Below are 19,092 nucleotides of genomic sequence, written 5' to 3' on the forward strand. Positions count from 1 at the left end.
GGTAAATTTAATGGATCCTTTGTTTGCCAATACTCCTCATTTTCTCAGAGTTTTAGTGAAATTAATCTTATTAGTTTTATGATATCTTACTGACAGACGCACTGACAGATAGACATACAACTGGCTTAGAAACACACCTCTGTTTTGGTTGACCCATCAATACGTTAAATGAGAAAGGCACTAAACAGTAATTCTGTCACATTTTATACACACATAGTGGTCAGCAAGCAGTACACCATTTTTTGCAGTTTTTGCAAATCCGACATTATCTGATCAGTTTAAAAATGTACTTGTGCACGTACTTATGCAAAACTACACAATAATGGGTGATCTCTGCACACACACATCCAGAGGAGTACAAAAATGGTTGATGAAGTGAAGTGGACACAAATTTGGCTAGAGGCGACAATGCAATTATAACTTAGCGCATGAAATTAGCCTCCTTGTGTTTCCATTCCCCGCAACCAATCACATGGATAAGGGAATGCTGGGGGAAAGAGAAAAATGAGTCTCCTCTCACGCTCTATCCTCCCTGCTCAGCATTAAACACAATCCTGTTCATTATGCGCTGAAAAAACTGTCATAAAAAAATGAAAAAGCTGGCGCCGGACTGATTTTTTTCTTGTCTGATTGACTATCATGAGTGCGTTGCCTTGTTAGGCATACTGCAAACATTGGCCACATGTGTGGCATCATTGTTGGTCACTCTAATATGGGATGCACGTAATAAATGATTTTATAGCATTTATACGAGTACGAATATGAGGTTCCATAAAAAATTATGTGAGTAAATTAAACCCTTTGGCTAGCAAAATGTCATTAATTTAATTTTTTTAATCAATATATCTTATGGAAATGCATACTGATAATTTTGTGTATTCAGTTCTCCATTAATGAAATTACTGCTTTCTTTTGCTATCCTTCCTCTTCTCTTTAGGGTCTCCAGCAACAGACCATAACTTGTCTCACTCATGAATCAGACATTGTACTGCATGGAAAACAGTAAAAGCAACCATGATACCACACACTCTAATATAAATCCACATACGCCTTCAGTGCACATTTGCCCACTTTGTATTTAAACAGGTGGCTCAGCTTTAACTGTTCTCAGCTGGCTCGTGGTTGGGGGACTTGTAAAGCCAGTGAATCACTTTGAAACAGGCTCAGTTTAACTCTCCAATCAGCCAGAACAATATGCATTCATGTTTCCTTGTATGTATCAAAAAATAAGCAAACAACCTAAAGTGGATCAAAGAAGTTCAGTTTTATGAGTCTAACCTGCCAGAGAACACTTATGCAAGATTCCTGTAAACAGTGTCAGCATGTGAAATCAGAGATTCACATGATAAGATTTTAATATGGTTTCATGCTTGTACAATGGTGCTTCGTTAGACAAATGATCATTTGACAAGAAATATTGAAGTCTTTTAATATCGCAAGATTTTCTTCCATGAGATTTGGTAACATCACAGACTCTTACTCCTATATTCTTTTTAAAGGTATTAAAGGGTTGGTTTGTTTAGTCTGGCTAACTAGCCAATCAGACATACGCTGTATCAATCCACCAGATATTGTGAGTCCATTGGGATATTGTCTAAACATCCATGAGATCTGGAAGACACAGTAACACACAATCTTCTTGTTGCACAACTGAAACAAAATGCAAACACTGATAATATCTCCTAACATAGCACTATATTCCAATGATATTATCATGTAAAATCTGAGATATTTTAAATTGGCTTAAGTTAACTTAAGTTTTAAGTTAACTGAAACAGAGTCAGAGTCAGTCTGAATAGCTTGCCAGAGTACTTATTTAATTTCCAAAACGTTTACGGTAACTATTACCCATAAAACATTTTACAGAACCTTTCTTAAAAAAAAACCTAACCCTTTAAAGCCCCACAAACTGAATTAATTGCCTCACTAAGTAGGTATTGTGTAATTCTCAGGAATCCACTCTTCCTAGTTCAAGCTGTAACAAGAATGTACTCAATATTGCACAGTGAAAATGTAACAATCTTAACAAAAACAGAGCAAACTTAATGGTTAAATCAGTGTAATGAGCTATAACCAGCAGGAATGAAGACAAGAGATTATACGAGTGTTAACTGTCTTTGCTTGTCTGTATTCCATTGGGTTAATGCTACATATTTCTCACTTACTGATTACATATGCAGTGGGGAAAAGGGGGGCCGTTGACGCGAATATATTTGTGTAAGAAGCTGCCTAATTACCAGAGCTGGTTCTCCACTTCACTTAACTTTCTAATTGGCTTGCCTTTTTGGCTGCCATTAATTACAAGATTTCATATTCCATTAATGAATGGTGTGGGGGGAGCTTATTAATGTGCTCATGCTCACACAAATCTATAGTATACATCTAGATATACACACAGGCATACTGACACCTATGCACCAATGAGATGGAACACATACAGCTCATTCCTGCCTCTCACTACTGTGCATTTTTACTCATGTCACTGTTGCCCTGCAACAGCGCTTCCTCTGCTAAAAAGCACATTGAGCCCTTTCCTCAGAAAACAAGAAGCTTCATTAAGCAATTTGTGGTCAGTCCTTTTTTTCATGCATGTCGTCTTTCTCTTCCCGCAGCATCCCTACCCCTCAGAAGAACAGAAGAAACAGCTGGCGCAGGACACAGGCCTCACCATCCTACAAGTGAACAACTGGTAATTCGTTTCAGAGTTTACATGCAGCCGATTTTTTTTGGGGTGGGATCACCCCGGGCTATTCTAGTTCTTAATGATTGGAATTAATGCTCCCCCTCCTCACTTATTTTCATCCTTCTCTTACTGGCTACTTCTCACCTAGATCAATCCATCTGAGCAGATATGGCCTGGAGTGATTTTCTTTTTCAAACCAACTGCTCAGCCCTAACATGAGCATCTATGTAAATTAACTATCTTAAAAAAATCCAATAACATCATTCAGCATGTGCAAGTTAGATGAGGAGGATCACTTGAAAATTGGTAGCTTACCGGATAATTGTAGGGGTTTGGCACATTCATTTGAGGTTTACAGATTCTTTTTTTGGTTTCAAATTTAACATTTGTTTTAATATTTTGGCTTATTTGCCTTAGTTGATTAGAATTTTTGTCAGAATTCAGGCTATTCTATTAAGCAAAGATGGTCTGTCATTTAATTTAGTTATGTATACAAATCAGGATGAGATTGAGTTAGAATCTAGAACTGATTTTACTCATTCATTGTTTTTATCCATTGTCCTATTTAGAGATTTTATATTTTAATGAGGTTTTTTTTAATGATACATTCAGCTCATGAAACAAGACGAAGCATGATACTGGGGACAAGATTTTTAGACCTTGGGGAAACCAAACCAAAAATCCATGTTTTTTGTCTTCACAAAGAGAGTAAAAGGTTAGCAAATTGTGTCTTGAAGAATCCGTGATCAGTTTAAAATAATGTCAACTGAAATCAAATAATTCTCTAATAACTCTAATAATGGGACATGTCGACAAAATACTGCACCAGGGCCATCACAACTCTCACATTCCATATATACAGCACATGTGCCCCATTGCCATGTATTTAAACCATGACCCAATAATATTATCACTTAATTTAATTCAATATTACCCAAAAACTTACTCTGCATGAAGACTTATTCACCTTTGGAAGCCGGATGCATGAAACTGGAAGTGAAACTAATAGCATGGCCTACTTTATGGCTTATCTGGCTAATCTGACCATTTGGGGTTGTAATGGAGCAATGAAATGCCACTTACTGATGAATTGATCCTTACATATGAAAATAAATGAAACATAAAACTGAGACAGTGATGTCATTGCAGAAGTATCCTGGGTTCACTCTGCAATTATTTGCCATCTTGACCAAAATATTTTGTCGTGATTGGAAATCTCTGGTCATGAGTTTGAAATGGTGGCCTCTAGTCATTCAATTTGACACTTGCATTGGCCGCCAATTTAGAGACCTCACGATAAGGAGGACCTATGACAAATATCAAGCAGTGCGGGATAATCGTACAGTGTAGCTACTGTCTGGTTATTTTCCTCTTCTCCTTGAGCACTTTCAGCATCCGACTCTAATAATATGTTGCTTGCTGTCAATTTATTGATGAACTGATATGTATGTGGAATCTGTTGGACGCAATTGTGCTGGCCTAACAAGTCATACAGTCCGGAATTATCCTTTGTTCGGTGACAGGACTTTCTGTCATTTTGAACTCACACGGTGTGACACTTTCAGGTCCTGCAGGATTTTTTGTAAATCCAACAGGGTGTTATCAGGCTTAACACAATTAAACACTGTAAATTTACCATCCTTGATTCCAACAAACAAACTATTTCTGTTGCATCAAATACTACTCAAGTACTTTAACGATGTGACAGAACTTGATTTTCAACTAAATCTGCTTTGTTTCCTCATCTTCCTCATCTGCATATTATGTCTTTTTTCACTAAGCCAGCATGCATGAAAAAGGAGGAAACTGTGACAGAAGATTAGGTATTTTAGATATTTAACCCAAGCATGAAATAGCCCTTCATTTTAGCAGTGATATACATTTACAAATCATGCATGCCTATATGATCTTAGTGTGTAGGAATTGTTTGCATCTTGTCCGTTACATTGTCATCATTTTTCTTTTTCGAGTGACTACAATAAATATTAAAACTTGGGGGCTGGGGGCTTCTTCAGTGCTAATGTGAGCACGTGCTGCCTGACAAGCAGTCTTCGTTAGGCGACTCGGTGAAAACAGCAGGGCATCTAAAGAACTACTTTCATTCTTACTTCATAACAAGAATCTTAAACATTGATTCTGGGTGCAAAAACCCAAACCACTCCCCTTTAGATTAGAAACTATTATAGGTGTTAACAGAATCAGAATCAGCTTTATTGCCAAGTTCGTACATACAACAAACAAGGAATTTGACTCCGGTACACTTTGCTCTCTGGGTTCTTTAGTTTATTTTGTTTTTGCGTTATAAGATATATTCTGCATATATCTTTATGTCCTTAAATACATTTATACAATATACACATATACAAAGGTGGATTTCAAACTTCAGTATGCTGTTGTTTGGTACTCTATAAAATGTTCATCAGAGAAACAGCCTGGGGGAAGAAACTGTGGCGGCTGGTTTTTTGTAAACAGTGCTCTGTAGCAACGGCCTGAAGGTAAAACTCTAAACAGTTTATGTGCAGGGTGTGTGGGGTCTGCAGAGATATTTCCAGTTCTTTTCCTGACCCTTGACCTGTATAAGTACTGGATGGAGGGAAGGTGAGCCCTGATTATTCTCTCTGCAGTCCTGATTATTCGTTACATGGAGTTTTGTCAAAAATTCAGAATGAAAGACTCACCTTCACTGCCTTACAAATGATCTTAGCTCATGTCATCTTAGCTCATGTCATTCTCAGCATTCATGTCTTCCTCCCAGGTCCGAGCGCCAATGAAATAACCATGTAATTTCTCATCATTAAAACTTTTCTAATTGCCATCGCTTTCTTTGTGAGTCTTTTCAGATTGAAATAGCAACAAGATGGCACATAAATTATTGTTGCTTCTTAATATCGCAATAACTCATACCTCTAGTATTTACAATTTGTTTATAACACCTTTAGCATTTAAAGTCATTCTTGTTAATAAGAAGCCCCACTTGGAAGTCTACAGCCCTGCTGCTAACCTGCCTTTGCAAATTGCTACTCTGCAAGAGCAAACTAGGCAGCTAATTGCAAACAAGTGTAACTGGCCAAGCTCATAAAATAAGGTTGCTAACTATCCGTTTTAACCTTAGGTAACACTGTAAAAGCTAGAAGGGGGCCCTATGTCCTTGTGCGGCTAGTCTTACCACAGAGATGGCTATCAGCACATGCTTAGCATTATTAGCCATGTCTAATTAAAGGGGCTGAAGCCTGGATAACTAAGGCATGGCCCTGGCAGAATGTGTTTGATCTGTGCAGCCCTGAAAATAATCCTTGAAAGTGCCTTGCAAGGTATTGCATGAAAGAGTGGAGAAGAGGCAACGAGCAGCAGCAGAAGAAAGCAATGCACAGTCTGGCAAGAGTAAAAAATAGATGAAGAGTAAAAGGGTAAGATAAGGACAAGAAGGAGGGGAAAAGATGAAGCCTGATAACTCCCCATTACCAGCCATCTAATGATGTTAACATTATTCCCAGCCATTGTTCAATCTGAGACCTCAGAGACACACAGGCGTTAGATTTGGGTATGATGTATCAGTCTGTGGAGAATTATACCCAGCAGAAAAGCACACATACATACGCTCACACACTGCCTCATGACCAGAGGGAATCCTCTAGAGGCTACCAAATCACGTGACCCCCACCTCTGAAATCCAAGGGTGATCACTTCTTACAGCTGTGATACTGTGTGTGTGTGTGTGTGTGTGTGTGTGTGTGTGTGTGTGTGTGTGCAGGAGACAGACTCAGACAGACAGTCACATGAACTGTAGCTTGGTCACTTAAGCCCGAGAGTGTGTGTGTGCTCTCATCCTGTTTGTTTTGTTTATTTGCATGGGTATGGCAACAAACCCTGAAGGTTTTTGTGTGTGTGTGTGAGAGAGCAAGGCCACCACACACACTGTGCAATTCGTAGGTGGCTAATCTTGGTTTGTGGAAGAAGTCATGTGCATCTTGAGTGAGTGTGAGAGACAGAGATGAACCGGGGGTGGTTAATCTAAGGGGTATTAGCTGTTAAACCCTGTATGCTGGGATCCCGCTGCCCCCTCACAATTTTTTGTATACAAGTGTGTGTATGTGAGTGTGAGTGTGTGTGTGTGTGTGTGTGTGTGTCAGGGTATTTGTCCAGAGGCAGATTTCCATGCATGGTTCAGTTGTCTGAGCAAGCGAGCCACAAGTCGTAGCATGAAAGGATGATTGAGAACTAAAGAAATACAAAGAAAAAGTGGAGACAGAAATAAAAGCAGGAAAAGAATGATTAGAAGAGAAAGAGAGGTGATGAAGGATTAAAAAAAGGCAAACAATGACACAGAGATAGAAAGACTAAGAGGGAGGTTATGTTAAGGGAACTGCCATTTCACAGGCGTGTTGTTGTGCTGGATGGGAAGCCCCGTCATTGGGTGTCTCCATAGCAACCCCTAGTGATGTTACCTCCTGACCCACTGATTTAGTGAAGTCAATTTCCCTAGATGTGATTTTGTTTGTCAGCGGCTGTTGGAAAAACACACTCGTTCACACGTAGATGTAATCAAATTCACACACACACACACACACACACACACACACACACATACACACACACACACACACACACACACACACATCCGTGTTTTACTATCTTTATGAAGACTTTTCGGTTACTTCCATTGACTTCCATTCATTTTCCTTGATTTTTAGTGCCTAACCCTGACCCTAACACTAACCCTAACCAGTTAATAACTCACCCTAACCCTAACAATAACTCAATTCATATCCTAATCCTAAACCTAACCCCTGTCCCAAGAACGGAATTTGAAAAAGTGAGGACCAGGAAAATGTCCTCACTTTGTCAAAATATCCTCACTTTGCGATAAAAATACGAAAAATGGTTCTCCTCAGCAACAAGTACAAGAACACACACACACACACACACACATACAGCGCACAAACATCTCCGCATCTGTTCGGTTCCACCGAATTCACTCTGCAAGTGTAACTGTCTGTAAGCGACCAAAGCCGACTTCAGAGAGCACAGAATACTTAGACGGAGTGTGACTCGGATTTGTGCAGAAGTCATTTAAGTTTAATTCATGTTTAACAGCCACAGATGAACCGCGGGTCATCCGTGTTTATGTCATCCCAGCAGAGGAGGGTTTAAAGATGAAAAGCCTGTGCCACTCACAGACAAAACGCACGTCCCATCACATGGTACGGCGAGACAACGTTACGAACACACAATCTCTTTATCATTATATGCTTTTATCTGTCGCACACTTGGATAACTCTCTCCCCTTGCTCTTTTCCCTCACGCACCGCGGATGTGTTAACACACATGTCTGCGTGCATTATTGATGAGAGAGCACGTGGTGGGGCTCAGCAAGATTAAATAAAAATGCTAAAGGCCGGCAAGGGGCGCAGATCACTCATGAATTATTGGCAGAACTACGCAGCACCAGGGAATCTCAATTTGAATGGAGAGAAATTCACGCAGAGTAGAAAGAGAATTGAAACACAGGCCAAATGCAGACTTTACAGAACACGCATACGCAGATGAGGAAAGTTACAGATAAACTTGGTGGACGGCACAAACTACCTTAGACTTGTACTTGTACTTTAACACGTACAAAAATTGATTCATTCATTTTGTTTTCTTAACAAAGTTTATTGTCTTGAGATCACCCATCTGTATCATTTATTACATTGAAACATGCCTACAAACTCTTGCACACAGTTAGCCAAGATTACAGAAAGTTAACCATGGCTTTAAATTCATTCAGGGATACTCAGTTAAGGGATTCAAGGATTAGACTTAAAGATTATTCCAGAAATCAGGTTCCAAAAACACCAAATCTTCCTTTCTAGGTTTACTTCTTACTCTTGGAACCACCATTCTCAAAATTTCCATTGACTTTGACAAAGTTTCATTGTTTTCACATAGCAAGGGGTGATAGGTACGAGGGAATTTCACCAATAATAACTTTGTATATAAACACATACAGGGGACTGAGGCAACAAGCATGCAGGGATATTCAGGTTACTTTAAAATAATGACAATGATGAGTGAGAAAAAGTCATTTAGTAAAATTTATGTTCCCCTGATATCCAACAAGTGAAGACAATAAGCAGAAACATTCATTTACAGTATATCTCCATAGGCAGTAACCGGCAAATGGGCTAATTTACCTGTACCAATTTTACATTTAAAGACAGGAAAGACATTGTCTTAATAAAAACACAAGAGTCTTAGCTTTTATATAAGATGGTGAATGAGCTCCTTAAAAGAAGTTTGCCATCAGTTAATAACCCTAAATTTGAGATCATTTAATCAATACAATTGTATTAAATAATAATTTAAAGGTAGACACCAACTAGATTTGTAGACCATTCCTTGTTAAAATCTTTGACAGAATGGCTCTTATACTTTGTCAAAGGAATACTAGAGACAGTGGTTAATGCAAAAGTTGTATGGAGCAGTAAATTACAGTGTCATCTGCACAGAAGTGAAATGCTAAATTTGGAATCATGACGTTTTAGGTTATTTATATATAGACAAACCAACAATGGACCAAAAATGCAACCCCATGGAACCCCTTTATGGAGTTGCAATAGGTCTGAAGTAGACTTCTGATGTATACAATAAACATGCCAAAGTGTCAATAACCATGAATTGTGAGAGTCACAATCAATATTTAGTGCAAGTATTTCTTCAAGAAATAAAACTCAGTACTGTGAATTGATTTAATCATTATATAAGGATGCAAAAGGCAGCAACATGTTTAATGTGACTGACAGGAAAGGTAACATAGTGAAATAGTACCAAAGAATTCCCAAATGTTATTTAAATATTAAAACATTCTGGTTTTTACATGAACAAATTGAAATTGACTCACTATGACTCTTTTGAATATAGATACGACATGTGGTGTCAATATAAAAAGCTAAGGTATAATTAATTAATTAATTATATCTTAACAGGAAGGAACGACACAATGGACCCCAAGCAGCACAAGCTCATACAGATAAGCTATCTTGAGAATGTACACATTTGTTTACAGTAGAAAACTAATACTCTCTTATACAGACTCAGGTATTTCTGCATGAGTATCTATTTGCAGCTGCCATATCAAAATGTTTTAGAACAACGCAACATAATTATACAGCACTAAAAACAGGCAGCAGCTAAAAGCTCAATGTGCATCATATAAAACATCTCTGTGGGTGCAGTCAGTATCTCTGCGCTAAGTTCTCCTAACGCTCCAGTGATGTAAAAATCGATGGCAAGGTCATCAGGTTTCCCTTGTTGGCTAGCCCTCTCCTTCCTGCCTGCAATTTAATAATACCCCTTTAAAGGCAGTGTTTAAGCCCCGCCGAGCAATTGTTTTGTCAATAAGACCTCCTTTTACGAACGTCTTAAAAGCCCGGACAGAGAGAGGGAGTTTTGAGGAGAGAAAAGCAGAGTATTCAAAAGGTCTAGGTGGACGAACATTGATGCTACTTAAGAGGGCGTAGTATGGCACATATGTATCTACTGCTTATCGGGTTTCTGAAAGTAAAGGTAGATACTAAACAAAGCTTGAGGAGGTGAAGGAACAGATAACTCACAGATTAAGAAGGAGAAATGTGGAATGTGGAAGGTTTTAGTTGCCTTACAAAATTAACAAGGCACACCAATAAAAAGCTTCCAAAATTGATTTATTTATTATATCTTAAATTAGATCTACCATGTTTGAGATTCTAGTAACATTTAACTTTTTGCTGAAGATAAAATATTGATTAATTTCTTTTAGTAAAACTAAGTTATAGCAACTTTCATCTTTGGTTTGAAGTAAATGCTGTAAATTTGTTAGGAAGGAAAAAAAGATCTTTTCAAAATGCAACATTCAGCATTTGCTAAGTGGAAAAAAAATGTTTACCCTTGTTGAGAGACAGTACATAAAAGCAGAAAGCATGATTTATTTAATTTTCTCCTTCTGACTACAACAAATCACACTCCACAAGTGATAGTTTGTGTCATTGCAATAATTAAATGTACAGTACATCAAAACATGTTGGAAAAAAATCATTTCTAAAAGAAGTATTCGTGTCTCTTTTTTTTAATTAATGGAAGGAATTCAATTTGTGTATTTATCTTTTTATTTTTACACCTTATGGTGATATGTTACTTGAAAACCTTAAGAAAATCCACAAAAAAACAGTGCTTATGGATGTCCTTGTAGACTCAGTTGTTTTGTCCACAAAGGGACCCTTTTAAACATTGTGTTGCCAAGTACTTTTGAGTTTTTCTTCATATTACCTGATTGAATAATCTGATTTACTGATTAAATCAGGAAAAGCTTATAAACTATTCCCCACGCAGTGCTGTCACTTTGAATAGCTTACAGTGGTGGTTATTGCCCTAAATAAAACTAAATAAGTTAGATCCAAGCGGTAAATAATGAAACGGTCAAATATAAGAAAGGAAAACAGGTACATTGAGATGAATTGTGAAGTATGCTGACAGGCCAGAGAAAGGTAGATGCTGGAACTTGTTCACAGAAACTCTTCTGAGGTTTGTGTGCGTGCGTGTGTGTGTGTGTGTGTGTGGGTGTGTGTGTGTGTGTGTGTGTGTTAGAATTAGCAGGCCAAGTTTCAACCCATGCCCTGAAGCCTGTTTTGTACACTGTAGCTCCATCAGGTTGCTTCACTCTGAAACTCTCTGGCATTACAGCAGACACATTGCACACACACATGCACACACACACACACACACACACACACACACACACACACACACAGATTTCAGATATGACCTCACCCTTAGTTTCCAATGCAAGCTTAAGATGCATGAACAATTTCAAAAACAATATTTGAAGCTGTCAGTTGGCAGCCTGATGCTAACAATAGCCCTTTACCGGAATCTTCAGCCTGTGCCGACACAACCCGTTCTTTACTGTATTATGTCAACAGAAAACTTGCGTGGTTCGGTGTCAGTGCACGACCTTACACACACACACACACACCCAACCACACACAAATGCAAAAGATGCACCCACTGCGCTGAATGCCATCTCTCCTCCTCCTTTTTCCTTCCCTCTTTCTCCCCGTGTTTCTGTTACATCACAGCATGCTGCCCGAGGACAAACCTGCATTTTTCTTCATTCGCCCCTCACACTGTCTTTTTTTTTATTCCCTCTTCTTTTCTTCCCACTCCTCTCCTTTGCTGTTCAACCTCCTTTTGTAGTTAGGAGGAGGAGGGGTGTTCCGAAACATAAAAGGCGACCGAATGTGAATGCCGGGGTATGTGTGGAAGCACACATTGTCGCTGTCGTACTCAGCCGGCATCAGTCAGTTGATGTTTCCACACTGATATTTTTGTGCATTGATCAAACTGTTGCTGTAAAGAGAAATCAGCGGGACACAAAGCAAAGTGTTTTGTGGCAAGAAAATAAATATCTATGACAAAAGATGGATTCTAGAATAAAAAAGATATGACATTCATTTTATGCTGATAGATCACAAGTGTTTTAATGTAAAGAACTTGTTTCTGTTGGCTTTATAGTGAGATGTGACCACTTGACGTTTTGAAATCTTTAAAAATAATTAGATTCCATTGTAAAAGTCTTAATATTACTCTCGGATTATATTGATTTTTCAATTAACTATTGCTGAGTTTGTACAGCTCATGCCAAGCTACTGAGCTTGTAGAAAAATTATGGTACATTTTGCTTTTGGTCTGTTGACGGTGGATATTTGCTGCCCAAAATCTACATTCGCTTATTTCTGAGCAGCCATAGGGATCCCTGATGGTGAAAGCTGCTGTGAGCTGCTAGGGGAAGTGACAGGCACAGTGGCAGGATATGACACGAGCAGTATGGAGTGGGATTTAGGTCAACCAGTCTGTTTGCAGCAGTGCCCACTGCAAGCCCCGTCAGCATTACAAGCTCTGTGTGACACTGCTCTACACAGAGATTTTTTTTTTCTATTTGGAAACTAAAGAAGGATGTAACCTAGTCACTTTGTAACTAAGTATTTATATTCATAGTTAACAACCTCACACTGTGTAAATAGGACAATGAATATGTAACCCTCACCATTATTGTAGTTGAAGTGGAATAGAGCTCCACATGCATTCTCAGAGAGCGATGTGCATTTACGGTGAGAGCCACACAAACAATTCGATCCAAGCCCGAAGGCTAAAGGACACAGGCTGGGTTCACTTTGTTTGGGGAGTGGACAGCACAAGACAGCAGTGCTTGTTTCTGACCAGCACCAGGCTTCAAGCCATCCTTTCTCTCTCTAGTATTGATGGACGACTGGCTGACTGAGTCCAGGAGTGGCATGATGTGCCACTCTTGGACGCATGATGCGCCTAAAGTGAAGCAGGGACAAAAATAATAATATTATTATTATTATTAAGATGAAGGCCGAATCCCATTTGCTTGTGCTAAGCCCAGCCTTAGTTTTTGAGTTTTATCTTGGCTCTTTATTTGAAGTGATGAAGGATAAACAAGAAACATGACATTAAGAGTGGCGATTAGTATATTTCTCAACCAAGAAAATGCTTCCACTTGAGTTCTTTGCAAAATGAAATTCTATTAGTCCTCTGTTTGAAATGTTTCTACCCTATTCCACCCTGCCCTCTTTCAGCCTCCCTAGAAAACCCTGTTGTGCAATCCATATCTCCCCTTACTTTTATTCCCTTCCTTACTTTGCCCTTCCCACCCAACTTTGCTGTTCCTTCTCTATCATAATCAACTTCTCCCTATCTGACCCTAAATTGCCTTCCCTGCCCTATCCTGCCCCAGATTAATCTCCCTTCCCTATTCCATTCCAGTTTGCCATCCCGATTATACCATACTCTACCCTGCACCCCATGCTCCCTATCCTAGTCTACTCTTCCTTTCTTATCCTACCCTTCTTTACGCTCCCTACTTTATTTAATGCTACGTTGCCCTTCTTTCCCAATCTTAACCTACTTTTCCATTGTCATTCCTACCCCCACTTTTCCTCCTACATGACAAAATAACTGGGAAACCTTTAAACCATTGGAATTAGTGCTACAAATCAGGTGTAGGCTAAGGGAAGAAATTTGATTCCTTCAAAGAGAGAAGCTGAGGTCACATTTGACCACTACAGCTCCTTTCAAAGGTCTTAATGTATATCTTGACACCCTTTGTTTTTGCCATTGTTGTCTTTGTGCCAGTCTTACTTTCATGCCTCTCTTACCCTCTATGTTTTTACTTTTCTTCTTTTGGCAGGTCCCATTCAGATGCCAGTAAGGGCTACAAAACCAGCTCTGTCAGAGTCACTGAGTTCATGTGTGTTTCACAAGTGACACACATTTCCTCTGTTTCACTCTGTGAGGCACCTGGTTGCCATGGACATGCACATAAACACACTGAGCTCCTCTCCAGTTTGTATGTGCATGGAGTGTGTAAGTGGCTTTGCCAACCTGTTGCTCCACTCTGTAAAACCAGTTTTAGTAGTAGATTCATGGCCCCTTTAATGGACACTGGGCTCTTTAGGCAGTGGAGCAAACAGGGGCACTGTCTGTGCTCTGCACATGCATACACACTTGCATTTTATGTGGGAGCAGTAATGAAGATTAAGTGACCCCATGTCAGTTTGCAGTCTAAAGCTCCATTTAAATTTTCAGTTTTTCCTGAGTTTTCCCTCCATATGTGATCCTATTACTCCATCTCATGTTATTAGAAGCTGGAACTGAAGCCCTTCCATGTACAGAACGTGTTTGCGTGTGTCAGTGTCAAGGGTGTGTCGCTGCATTGCTACGAATGCATTTGGAGATGGTTCAGGACTTATTTTCCTGCCAATAAAGGCTTGTAAGTTGTGCTGACTCAAAACACGGGCCTCTTGTCTCATAACATATTAGGTGCAGTCTGACTGAGCTCGGTCTTTGTTTTGCGACGCCTATGTGACCTCACTTTAACCGAACATCTCAACTGTTTCAGCATCCATATGGTTTTATATCTCCAGGCATGTGTTTTTGAATCCTTCACAGTCTAATTCAGAGGTAATGAGAGCTTGGCCGTAACTCTTTTCCAGAGAATTGATGCAAATAGACGCTTTCTATAGGAGGAAGCAGGACAGCAGGCTGAGTAATGCGTTGCTTGTTTTGCGTAGGAGTCTCAGATGTTTGATCTATAGCTCCTGAAGGTTTATTACAGAAGCTCTATTTACTAATTAATTGGCTTGTGAAAGCACTGGAATTTAGTCATGGACATCATAGCAAAAGGGGCCGAATACTCCAATTGTTATATGGAAAAGATCTTGAAAAACATTCCATTTACCAAAATAAATGTTACAATTATTTAGTACTTTGAGTTGATCTCTTATATAAAATAACAATTAATTACATTAATTCCATTTTGTAATTGACATGTGAAAAATGTTTAAGGGCTTTAAACACATTAGCAAGGTACTACAATAGGCCCAAGAAGTTCTGAGAAAAAAAGCGAGAATGAGGAAAACTTACCGACAAGCAAGAGCATGTAGCTGCGTTGTACATTTGTAACAAGGCATGTAGGTGTTTGTACTTGCTGAAAGCTGTGCAGACAAATTAGGGATGGTGTGTAATCTTTTGACTCAGTGCTAAATATGGTTGACTAATGAATAGTTGCAGCCTTTATCTTTTTTTCACAAAATCCACATTTAAGCTCAAAGCTTAAAATTCCTCAGAACCAGTCATTCTTATCTTGCGCTCAGAATTCCCACAAATGCCCCCAGGATGCTGCCAAGGTGGGCTCTGTGTGGTTGGTATACTGGGAAAGAAAACATATTAATTAACAAATAATAAAAAAATTTCCACACATTTCCAAGGGGGATTCACTTGAGATAAGGGAATGCAGGTAGGCATCCTTTTAGGAAGTTTTACATCATAGGAAAGCAATAGTTAGAATGACTCCATTTACATTTACACTATGGCAAAAAGATTCATATATGAAAATAAACAGTGAATGCATACAAAGAGGCCCCCTGCATCATAGCTTTGTAGAACCACCTTTGTCTGCAATTACAGCTTAGGGTATCTCTACCAGCTGGAGCCTGAAAATTCTGAAAATCTTTCATTATTTCATTGTTTCAATAGCTCAAGCTCAGTCAGTTAGCATGGAGAACAGCCATTTTACAGTCATGCCACTGACTCACATTTAAATTTAGGTCTGGACTTTGATTGGGCGGTTCTAACTCATAAACATACTATGATCCAAACTGGTGCTTTACGGCTTTATGTTCAGGTTCATTGTTCTGCTAAAAGGTGAACTTCTGTCTAAGTCTCCAGGCTTTTGCAGTTTCTATCAGCGTTTTCTTTCAGAAATGCACTGTATTTAGCTCCATAGATCTTCCCATGATGCTGCCACCACCATGTTTTACTCTGGGCGCAGTGTGTTTAGGGTATAGTGCAGTGTTACTTTTTTCCCACATAAAGGGTTTTGCACATAGGCCTACATTGAGATAAAATTATGTAGAGGTTTACTAATTAGGAGACTTCTGAAGGCAATTTGTTGTACTGCAGTTTGTGTAAGGGTATCACAGTGAAGGGGACTGAATATAAAGGCAAGCCACACCTTTGGATATTTGGTGGTAAAAGAAAGAAAACCATTTCAGTCTGCCTTACAATTATCGCTACTTTGTGCTAGTCTATAACAATTTATTTTATTTATTTAATCCTTTATTTTACCAAGAAGAGGTTAACATAACACATTGAGGTTAACATCTATTTTTCAAGGGAGTCCTTGCCAAGAAAGGAAGCTGGAAGTAAGATTATACTACATAATTACTCACAACAAATAGGATCATATGAATATGAAATACATTTAAAGACAAAACTAAGAAAAATGTAGACATTAAGTTCAAATCTCAAATCAATTTAAACATTTTCAAAGATATTAAGTCTGTTATTTTCCAGTTATTTTGCAACATATTCCAAGCAAAAGGTGCAGAATAATCAAAACCTCTTTACCCATTTCAGTACAGACGCATGGAACTGAAAGCAACAGAAAGTCACATTAAAGGAAAGAATAAGAAACTACTTTTCTGTGCAAATGGATTAGATATGTACCCAATAATGTAAAAAAGTTCAAGAAGTGTGACTACTTCAGCAAGGCACTGCAGTTCCAAGGAGGTTCATATCAACCACATATAACAACATAAATTCACTTTCACTTGTAAAGTGAAACGAGTAAACCTCAAACTGGTAAATTATCTTTGACCTGTTGATTATATCAGTAAACTCTTATATCCGTACAATCCCCCCAGGCCTCTGAGGTCATGCGATAAAGTCCTACTGGCTGTACATCACACAAGGCTGAAAACTAAGGGTGATAGAGCTTTTGCAACAGTAGCTCCCCGACTCTGGAACTCTGTCCCCTTGTGTTTAAGGACTGCGGATTCGGTGGTGTCTTTTAAAAAACAGCTAAAAACTCATCTTTTTAGGCTTGCGTTTGGTTAGTTTATTTTTGATTTTATCTTATCTTCTATTTTACATTTATAAATATATTTTTCCAATTGTACTTTGTATTAGTGTTGTGAAGCACTTTGTGATCTGTGTCTTGAGAGGTGCTATATAAATAAACTTTTACTTACTTACATACTTGATGTTCGCTTGGACGGGAACGAGCAGCATTCTGCAGGCAGTTGGTCTGAGCTGATTTAAACTGATCTTGATCATTTAATTCAAGCATCCGACCTGTAAGCGGCACTGAAGGGGAAAGAAAGGAATTAAGACAATGAGGGAGGGTTGCTGTGAAGGGAGGAACAAGTGAACTTGTCATCTGACGATAACAAGGGGAGAAACTCATAACTGTACTTCCATCACACACCCACAAGCAGTGGCCTACAAACATATTCACGAATGTTTGCAACTTTTCTATAGTGTCACATTCTATCTAAAGATGGGGCAACATCTATTAGTGTAACAGCACCACCAGTTTGCAGGAAGGATATAGGGGCCAGGCGTTCATTGCAGTTTTGCAGCAGACAATTGATGCGTGGAGCCCCGGTAACAACCTGATTATAAGTACACGGCTACCCGTCAGAGCTTGCTTTTCTTTGTTGTGCTTTAAATCACATTGATTGGCAGCCAGGAGGAGTATGTGGTTGCAGAGTTATTTTAAGCTGCTCTCAGATATGAATATGCACGTAAACCTCTGTTGGCGTGTGCTGAAATCTGCAGGCTGGTTCAGATGAACGGATGTGATCCCGAAATGTCCAGCTGTGCACGAACGTGAGGGTTTGTGTAGTCTATAAGTGTGCAAAATTCTCTCAGGTTACTAAATGGTATAAACTGCCGAGAACGTGTGCTCAATTTGTGTGTTTCAGTCTGTCTCGTCTTACTAACATAATGCTGGTTGTGGGCTCAGGAGATGTGCACGTGTGACAACGTGTTCTATAGATACTGAGAACTGCGCATGAATTTAAATCAATGAGTTTGCCGAGTAACCTTTTGTATATCCAATCTGCATCTTTCCAACGCTCGTTATTAAATTATCCCCTAATTGGTCACGCAACAAAGGCAGCTGATGAAAAAGACAATTTCTTGCTTTTAATTGGGCATTTCACGTGCGCTTCGTGTACACCTGTGTGCAGCTGACTCGGCTCAGTATATCTGTGCATTTGTGTGTGTGTGTGTGTGTTTGTGTGTGTGTGTGTGTGCGTGTGTGTGTGTGTGTAATGAGAATGGGACATTAGCAAGGGCTTGGCAGACGCCGTCGCAATCAGTTCCACTCTTCCCAGTGAAGGAGGGAGAAAGGTTGGAGAATTAATTCCTGCATTAGGAGAAGTATGCAGTGCCTTGCTAAAGTCCCCAAAACCGTTGAACTTTTCCACATATTGTCACAAAACAACCTAAACCCTTCAGTATTTTATCACAGAGTGGAGCATAATTGATCAATGATTGTTTAATGTTTTAATGTTCGAATTTGTTACAAGCCATGAAGGTGCTCTGGTGAAAAGAGATTAAGATAACACTTTTTGGCGGGCATGCAAAGCAAACATTACACAGTGCTCTAAACACAGTGGTGGCAGTATTATGCTGTGTGAATAGTGTCCTTTAGCAGAGACAGGGAAGCCGGTCAGAGTCGATAGGGGTGGGGGTGGGTGGTGGTGAGAACTAAATAGAGGGTGATCCTGAAGGAAAATTTGTTACAGACTGAAAAAAAGACTTGAAACTGGGGTGGTTAGCCTTTGAAATAGGATGCGACCCTAACTATACAGTCATAGCTATGCTGGAATGATTTAAATGAAAACATGTGTTTCTGTTAGAGTGGCAAATTCAAAGTCCAGACCTCAAAAACCATGTATACCTCTATTCACACCTCAAATGTATGTCATACTTTATGTGGATTGTTACATATATTCAATGAAAATTCAATGTTTGTTCCAAGAGAAAATGTTCAAGGGGCATGACTCTTGTGAAAACCA

General features: G+C 39.1%; 1 protein-coding gene across 1 annotated transcript in view; it reads left to right on the forward strand.

Annotated features, from left to right (window-relative positions):
- Positions 1-19,092, forward strand: part of LOC124859634 (homeobox protein Meis1-like) — a 76,826-nt gene that overhangs the window by 41,328 nt on the left and 16,406 nt on the right. The window contains exon 3 of the mRNA XM_047352524.1: positions 2,613-2,689. Coding sequence (XP_047208480.1) covers positions 2,613-2,689 — 77 coding nt within the window. The remainder of the gene's footprint in view (positions 1-2,612; positions 2,690-19,092) is intronic.

The sequence above is a fragment of the Girardinichthys multiradiatus genome, chromosome 22 (assembly GCF_021462225.1).
Source record: "Girardinichthys multiradiatus isolate DD_20200921_A chromosome 22, DD_fGirMul_XY1, whole genome shotgun sequence".
NCBI lineage: Eukaryota > Metazoa > Chordata > Actinopteri > Cyprinodontiformes > Goodeidae > Girardinichthys > Girardinichthys multiradiatus.